The 8,847-nt window shown below is 40.4% G+C and overlaps 1 protein-coding gene across 1 annotated transcript; it reads left to right on the forward strand.

The window, feature by feature from the left end:
• Positions 1-1,586: 1,586 nt before the first annotated feature.
• Positions 1,587-6,236, forward strand: LOC120305166 (zinc finger protein 2-like). Its single transcript, XM_039336598.1, has 2 exons — positions 1,587-3,546; positions 4,322-6,236. Exon 2 carries the CDS (start codon positions 4,574-4,576, stop codon positions 6,089-6,091), a length of 1,518 nt encoding a protein of 505 aa, XP_039192532.1. The 5' UTR covers positions 1,587-3,546; positions 4,322-4,573; the 3' UTR covers positions 6,092-6,236.
• The last annotated feature ends 2,611 nt before the right edge of the window (positions 6,237-8,847 follow it).

Here is an 8,847-nt window from a genome sequence, read left to right on the forward strand (position 1 = left end):
GCTGGTTGACGAATGCCCAAAATGGGATCGTGTTACTTGGTGGTGATTTGTCGGAACTTTGAATCTGGATCATAAGTAGTCTTAGGAGGGTCCATCAGAACTTTGGTTGCTAAGCAACCAGTCATAAATTGAGGAATACCTGTAGCCATAGTACCGGTAGTCCTCGACTTACAGTTGAGCCCAGAATTTATGTGAGAAATTTGTTAAGCGAGTTTTGCCCCCATTTTATGTTGTCACATTTGTTAAGTAAATTACAACAGTTGTTAAATTAGTAGCACGGTTGTCAAGTGACTCTGGCTTCCCCATTGACTTTGCGTGTCAGAAGGTCACAAAAGATGCTCACATGACCCCGGGGAACTGCAACTGTCATAAATATGAACCAGTTGCCAAGCATCCGAATGTAAATCACATGACCATGGGAATGCTGCAGTGGTCATAAGTGTGAAAAATGCTCATAAGTCATTTCTTTCTGGGCTGTTGTAACTTCAAATGGTTACTGAATGAACTGTGGTAAGTCGAGGACTACCTGTATATGCCAGGAAAACATGGGATCTCTACTTGCAAGGAAACTTATTTATAGCAGACCGAATGAAAAATGGAAAGCAAGAACCCTCTTCCTAGAGGGAGATGAGGGAAAATTAGGACTGGATTTGAAGAAGGATGAGCCAAAAATTCTGGAACAACCTTTGCAGCAGTTTGCAACGGCTACTTTTTGAATTAAAATAAAGATGTTAAATGAATTCTTGACCCAAAACACTTTTTCCCTGGGTCCATATCACAGCTCTTCAAGAAAATCAGGATGTATTGTTGTATTTCTTTCTTGCACATTAACTCCATCTTTTGGTATTTCACTTTTCTCCCTAATTTTCTTTCAGATTTTACTCAAAAGATGGCACCTTGTGAGATGCCAAGAGCAGTTTAGGCACAACCAATGTTGTGTAGATTTTGTGGGCTGGTCAGTAATAGACGACATTGTTTTTTAGTTTTGTGGTTTTCCCCTCTCGTTGATAATGTTATTAAACTTCTTTCAGATCGATTGCACTGAAAATTGGTTCTGTGTATTATTCCAATAATTCTAAGTGGTGTTGGCTGTGGGTGATGGGAATTGTACTCCTGCAAATTCAAACTGGGGGAACTTTCTTGACATGTGCAGTGGTATTTGCATATATTGGTTATCCATTTGTTCATTTATTCGATTTCTTTAGCCACCCATCTAAGCAAACTCGTATATCAAACTAAGCCATAGTTTGTTGAACCATGGTATATGGGGTGGACTACAGTTGTCAAGATGCTGCCCTAATGAAAATGAAAACCTTGGGAATCCAAGAAGACCAGTGATGACAAAGCCCCGCAAAAGTTCATATTGTGGGAAAAACACAAATTGCAGATTGCAGCTGATTATAACAATAACAGAGTTGGAAGGGACCTTGCTCAGACAGGAAGCCCTATAGCATTTCAGACAAATGGCTGTCCAGTCTCTTCTTAAAAACTTCCAGTGTTGGAGCATTCACTGCTTCTGGAGGCAAGTTGTTCCACTGATTAATTATTCTAATTGTCAGGAAATTTCTCCTTCTAGGTTGCTTCTCTCCTTGATTAGTTTCCATCCATTGCTTCTTGTCCTGCTTTCAGGTGCTTTGGAGAATAGATTGCCACACACACCTTGTTCTTTGTGGCAGCCCTTTAAATATTGGAACATTGCTATGTATGAGAGGATCCACACTAGAGAAAAACAATACAGATGCTCCGAATGTGGTAAAAGGTTTTGTCAAAACAGTTCCCTAGTGGTTCACCGAAGGATCCACACCAGAGAAAAGCTGTACAAATGCAATATATAACAAATATAGTAATATATATTATATAATACATAACAAATGAATCCAATAAAATTAACCAATCCTCTTGAATATGGATGGTGTCATATCATTTACGTAAACCTCCATACTGCAGTTACCACTTTTCTGTTAACATATGAATTATCTCCATATTTCTACAGTTAACTGAAGATAGATTAAAAATATACCCTGCATTCTATGATGTGCTCCATTCTTGGGATTAAAGAAACAAAAAGCTGCTTTAATGGGCTTTTTTCTTTTTGTTAAGGAGAACATTCTATGGTTTGCTCTCTTTTTATGTTTTCCCTTTAAAGTCAAATTTTGCAACAGTAGAGTTTCAGAGTGGTAAGCAAGTTTTTGCATTTCACACAAAGAACACGGCAACTTACACCCTTTGTATGCAGACACATAATAGCACACTTTTTAAAACCCTTTAAATTGGGTGTCAAACTGACGACCCATGGGCCGGATGCGTATGCCGAAACCACGCCCACCTCAGTTCTGGCAATAGGAAAAAGTCACGATATGTCACAGCACGTCATGTGACATTGTGAGTTTGACACCCCTGCTTTAAATATTTCTTTCTAAAGTTTTACCAGTTTCTTTATCACATATAGTCACCCTCTCTTTTTAAGGGTGAATTTTCTAGGCCCTACTGTGTATGTGTGTCTCTTGCTTTGACCCAATGGAGATATCTGTGCAAGCAAAGTTACAGTAACGTGGCATTTATCATTTAGCAGATTTAAAATCTCCTTCACAAACAAAGCTGGCTTGTTGGGAACAGCAGATTCAAGACACACTGTGTACTTGGATACAACTCTATAGTCACTGCAAGTGAAACTATCTCCCTTGGAGCCTCTGCCCTGCTGGTGCTTCCATGTCCTAAATCCTTGGGAGCCATAGAAAATCAGTCATAAAATTTTAGGAGGTAGAGAGGTTTGATTTTTGTTAAGACCCAATTCCTAAAATGTAGGAATCTTTAAATTAATTCAAATTAGTGCCCTCCAAGCTGTCCGGGCATAATAGAGCTGTAACCTAGCTCCTCTAGAGATGGAAGGCTGCTGAGAGCAATTTTGCCCTCTGGTGAGATTTAGACTTCCCAATAATACAGACAGGAAGATCAGATATATTTCTGCTACCCTAGACGTGATTTGATGGTTGCTTCCAGGTTTGTCCCACGTCTTGTTATTCTATTTAATAAGATGAGGCTGGCCATCATTTAGGAGCTGTGCACAAAAACAAGACTTTCACGAACTTTTAGCATTCAGCACCTGGCTAATCTTGTGCAGCTAAGATGGATCTAGCTATACTGTTCAAGCTTCTCTCAGTTGCAGATACGTTTTTTGAGGCGTTATCCTGCAACCCCAAGACAAACCATTAAACAACAGTCTTCCTTGACTCCCCAAGGGAGGTGAGGTTTGTTGTGCCCTTTTTGCACAATGTTCCCCATCTGCCCCAATAATGCTTTCCCTTGGTTAGTTCTCGCTTCTTGCATACAAAGTTTCTAGCTCAGTAATATTTATTTATGAAACACACGCGCCAAGAAAGGCGTCAACACAGAAGGGTGTTGAAACCATTGAGTATTGAATTGCTAGAGAGGACAAAGAGGAGACGAGAAGGTAAGAGAAACTTCCTCTTTCGGCTCACCCATGGGGGGGGGGGGTTATAGTGATGGTTCTCGAGTCCTTCCCAGGATCCAAGCAGCAGCTGGATGGTAAGTTCAGGACAGATTGGAGGAGACATCGGGAGCAAGTAGGTTTCCTGTACGGTATAATAGCAGAAAAGCAACTAGGTTGAAATATATTGGCTGCTCCTTATTCCTTCCCTCCCCAAATTTTATTCCAGTGGTGCTGCACGCTTTAAAAGTGGTGCCTGCAAATTTCTGCTAGTTGGAAGATTTAAATGTCTCGTTCACTTTAGAGTTGACTCCTTGTGTTTTTTTATGATCGTGTTCTTTTCTTGGCAAGTGAGGAGTTTCATAGGCAAAACAATTTTAAGGCATGTGGACTTCAACTCCCAGAATTCCACAGCCAGCATTGCTGGCTGTGGAATTCTGGGAGTTGAAGTCCACATGCCTTAAAATTGTCAAGGTTGAGAAACACTGCTTTAAATTAAGCCGAAAAGTTTGAACGTACCCATTTCTGGGACATTTTTCTGGATGAAATACAAATATATTTTCTACATACTATTATCTATCTATCCATCCACACACACACAATATATCTGTATTTCCTTTGTGCCAGATCTATTTGAAAATAATTTATAATGCTAAGAATTTGTGATTTATTGTGATTTATTCAAGTCCACAAGAGAATGTCATGATTGTGTGGATATTTGAAATTAGATCTAGCTAGTCTTCTATATGACAAATGAATCATAATTGATGTTTATGGTTAATCTAGCATTTTCACATGATTTTTTTCATGCTTTTCTTGTTTTCACATTTTATATCCAATCATTAAACTAAGCCTTTTCTGTGACTATTATAGACAAAAGAGGATGCCAAGAAAAGTGCCAAGAAGATGCCAAGAGAGATCAAAAGCAGAACTAAAAAGGAATCAATCCTGCAATTAAAATCCTTCCAACATGTCCAGAAAACAACAAAACATTTCTGTACCTGATGGACAAGGGAGATAGTAACTGAAAAGAGTATTATCCCTGAAAAAAATTGAGTATGTGAAACTCAGTGAAACACTCCACAAAAAAATCAAAGGCAAAGGTCATTTGCAAATTCAGAAAAGATGGAAGCACTTGGAAATCAATGGAGAAGACACTTGGATAACCGGGTGTGGCAAGCAGTCATGCAAGACTCGCTCTGTGAAGAAAGAAAGAGTAGCTTGAATGAAAACATCATCCAAGAAGGGATCCAAAATATTTTTGACCTCCTCAATAAACCAAGAATATCGGTTGTGGAAATGCCCCATGAATCTACGTGTTGTGAGGATAGTATGGGTTGCAGATCGCAACTGATTGTCCATGAAAAGATCAACATCAGACAGAAGCCAAATAAATTTTCTGAGTGTGGGAAATTGTTTTGCAACAGCCCACAGCCATTTAAGGAGAAAATGACGTACACTGGAGAGAATACGTACAAATACTCACAATGTGACAGCAGCTTTTGCAAGGACACCACCCTAGCGATACACCGGAGGACTAACACAGAGGAGAAACAGTATACATGTCTGGATTGTGGGAAATGTTTCGGTCAGAATTCCAACCTGTTGATACACCAAAGGACTCACACAGGGGAGAAACCATATGAGTGTCCTGATTGTGGAAAACGTTTTGGCCGGAATTCCTATCTATTGGTACACCAAAGGACACATACAGGGGAGAAACCATATGAGTGTCCAGATTGTGGGAAAAGTTTCAATCAGAATTCTCACCTGGTGATACATCAAAGAATTCACACTGGGGAGAAACCCTATGAATGTCTATATTGTGGGAAAACTTTCAGTCGGAATTCCCACCTGGTGATACACCAGAGGACTCACACAGGAGAGAAACCGTATGAGTGTTGGGATTGTGGAAAAAGTTTCAACCAGAATGCTAATTTGATTGTACATGAGAGGACTCATACAGGAGAGAAACCATATGAATGTCAGGATTGTGGTAAAAGTTTCAGTAGAAATTCTCACCTTGTGATACACCAGATGATTCACACAGGAGAAAAACCATACAAGTGTCTGGATTGTGGGAAAGGTTTCAGCTGGAATTCCCACCTAGTAGTACATCAAAGAATACACACTGGTGAGAAACCATATGGCTGTCCTGTTTGTGAGAAAAGTTTCAATCAGAAATCTGATCTGATGCTGCACCAGAGGACTCACAGTGGGGAGAAACCATATAAATGTCCTATTTGTGGGAAAGCTTTCAATTGGAATTTCCACCTGGTGACACATCAGAGCACACACACTGGAGTGAAACCGTATGAATGTCTAGAATGCAGGAAAACGTTTAGTCGGAATTCTGAGCTGATGATACACCAGAGAACTCACACAGGGGAGAAACCGTATGAGTGTCTGGAATGTGGGAAAAGTTTCAGTCAGAATTCCCACCTGATGACACACCATAGAACTCACACAGGAGAGAAACCATATGAGTGTCCAGAGTGTGGGAAAGGTTTCAGTATTAGGTCTAACCTTATAAATCATGTAGGTTTACACACAGGGGAGAAACCTTTCAAATGCTCAGAGTGTGGACAGTGCTTCCCATATTATTCCTGCCTTGCTGCACACAAAAAAATCCACAGAAAGTGATGAGTGTAGAAAAGGCTTGAATTTAATTTCTGATTTTTCATTACATTAAGTACAGGTAGTCCTTTACTTACGACCACAACTGGACCCAAAATTTCTGTTGCTAAGCGAGACATTGGTTAAGTGATGTTTGCCCCATTTTATGACCTTTCTTGCCACAGTTGTTAAGTGAATCGCTGCAGTTAAGTTAGTAAGAGTGTTGCTAAGTGAATCTGGATTGTACATTGAGTTTGCTTGTTTAAAGGTCACAAAAGCTAATCACATGACCCCGGGACACTGCAACCATCATAAATATGAACCAGTTGCCAAGCATCTGACTGGATCATGTGACCACGGGGATGCTGCAACAATCGTGTGAAAAATGGTCATAAGTCACTTTTTTCAGTGCTGTTTGAATGGTCACTAAATGAACTGTTGTAAGTCAAGGACTACCTATAAAGGAGGGAGTTTGTAGCAGTAAAATAATCATTGTAAATTTTCACATGTAAAGGCTATTGAATGTGATGTGTTGGAAAATTTTAGAGAAAGGAGTTCTGGTTTTCAGAGTAGGATATTCAAGTTTACGTTCAACTCCTGCTGTGATCTCCTTTGCTTGGAGGTTGCCTCTTAGCCTTTGACAGCTGTTGCGTGATACACAGCCAATTTTGTAACAGATTTGTGGTGGGCAATGGTGGAGATCTGAGAAAAATAATTGTAGGGTGATAAAAGTTTCGTTTATAGAAATGCATTGTGTAAGAACCACGAACAACTTTTGACAAGGAATATGAGCCGTGTCTGCATTGCTGTGAAAATTGGGGAAAGGGAATGCAAAGCTTTCCTCCCAACACCCCGGGAGATTTCTCCAATTCTTTTATTCCACTCTCGGCTTATTTTCAATAAAGTAGCACTTTACACAATTTGTCAGATGATGGATGACCTGTGCCATAAACTAGTCTTAATGAGCATCCAGCTTATCATACTAGGCCAGTGGTAGGCAACCTTGGCTCTTTTATGACTCCCAGAATTCATGAGCCAGCCATGCTGAGGGGAAAGGGAGAGGTTTCCACGCTGAGCCATGCTGGCTCAGGAATTCTGGGAGTTGAAGTCCACGAGTCATAAAAGAGCCAAGGTTGCCTACCCCTGGCCTAAGGGCTATTCTAAGTGTTATTTATATAGTCTAGGGCAGGTGTAGGCCATCTTAGCTCTTTTATGACTCCTGGACTTCAATACCCAGAATTCCTGAGCCAGCCATGCTGAGGGGAAAGGGAGAGGTTTCCACGCTGAGCCATGCTGGCTCAGGAATTCTGAGAGTTGAAGTCCACGACTCATGAAGGGGCCAAAGTTTCCCCCATGCTGGCTCAGGAATTCTGGGAGTTGAAGTTCATGAGTCATAAAAGAGCCAAGGTTGCCTACCCTTGTACTAGGCTTTGGTCACTGACAGGTTTAATCTGCCACATACTAACCTTTATGCTCCCTAAACCCATCTCGTGTTCCTATCCCTCCTTTTAGATTCCATTTAGACATCTGCTTTTATATATTTCTTTTGGCTGTTTATAATAATCACTATTCTTAGACTTTGTTTTATGTGCTTTGCAACTAAATGTAACCCCACAATCCTTATGATGGTCTTTCACCGTAATAAAGATTTGATTTGATTTTGTCAGGTTATATATAATACTTTTTTTTTCCCTAGTGGGTCACATTGCATATGAATTCTTTGCAGAAAGACACCCAACAATCAGGACTAGGCCAAGGGTGAGGAGGAACTGGGAGGCTCTTTAAGCTCCAGGCGGTTTCAAACATTTTCTCTTTCTTTGTTAAGGAGCCATTCTACATTTTCCTCTTTTTTATTCCCCTTTCCCTGCTTAAAATCATATTTTACAACATTAGAGTTTCAGAGTTGTGAGCTACCCTGCACATTTATTAGAGATCCTGAGGGCGGGGCGCCTCTCCCAAAGTTTGTTTTTGTTACACTCTAAAGTATAAATGGCAGGGACTCTCAATGCCAACTCAGTTAGAAGGCGAGCCGTGTAAAGACGGAGTCAAGCTATTCTCCAAAGCGCCTGAAGGCAGGACAAGAAGCCACGGATGGAAACTAATCAAAGAGAGAAGCAACCTAGAACTAAGGAGAAACTTCCTGACAGTTAGAACAATTAACCAGTGGAACAACCTGCCTCCAGAAGTGGTGAATGCTCCAACACCGGGAGTTTTTAAGAAGAAACTGAACAGCCATTTGTCCGAAATGGTATAGGGTTTCCTGCCTAAGCAGGGGGTTGGACTAGATGACCTCCAAGGTTCCTTCCAACTTTATTATTATTATTTTGGATCATCGCACAGTCAGCCAGATGTTCAGACTGGATTTGGCATTTTGTCTACCTATCGAGTCCTTATCCAGGACCTGGGATAGGCAGATGTGGATGTTTGATGGTATTACAGATATCGTTGCAGGATGGAAGCAGTTGTTGTTGTTATTATTATTATTATTATTATTATTTTGGATGGAACCTTTGTAGGGTAGGCAAGGTGGATGGTATGACGTGTGTGAGTTCTGGCACTTTTTTTTTTTTTTTTTTACAAAAAAAGCACTGCTGAAATCTAACTCCTTTGGAAACTGGGAAGGCTGCTGGGAGCAATTCTCCCCTCTAGTAAAATTCAGGCTACTCAATAATACAGACAGGATGATCACATGTATCTCCTATCTAGATGTGCTTCAGACAGAATGCTGGTGGACATTTCCAGGTTTGTTGCATGTCTGATTATTAATAGGATGAAGTTGGCAA

The sequence above is a fragment of the Crotalus tigris genome, unplaced genomic scaffold (genome assembly GCF_016545835.1).
Source record: "Crotalus tigris isolate CLP2741 ecotype Arizona unplaced genomic scaffold, ASM1654583v1 scf7180000017666.379230911805:20528666, whole genome shotgun sequence".
NCBI classification, from domain to species: Eukaryota; Metazoa; Chordata; class Lepidosauria; order Squamata; family Viperidae; genus Crotalus; species Crotalus tigris.

Bases quoted from the DNA above. Each gene is read 5' to 3' on its own strand.
- LOC120305166 (XM_039336598.1), top strand. From the start codon at position 4,574: ATGGAAGCACTTGGAAATCAATGGAGAAGACACTTGGATAACCGGGTG.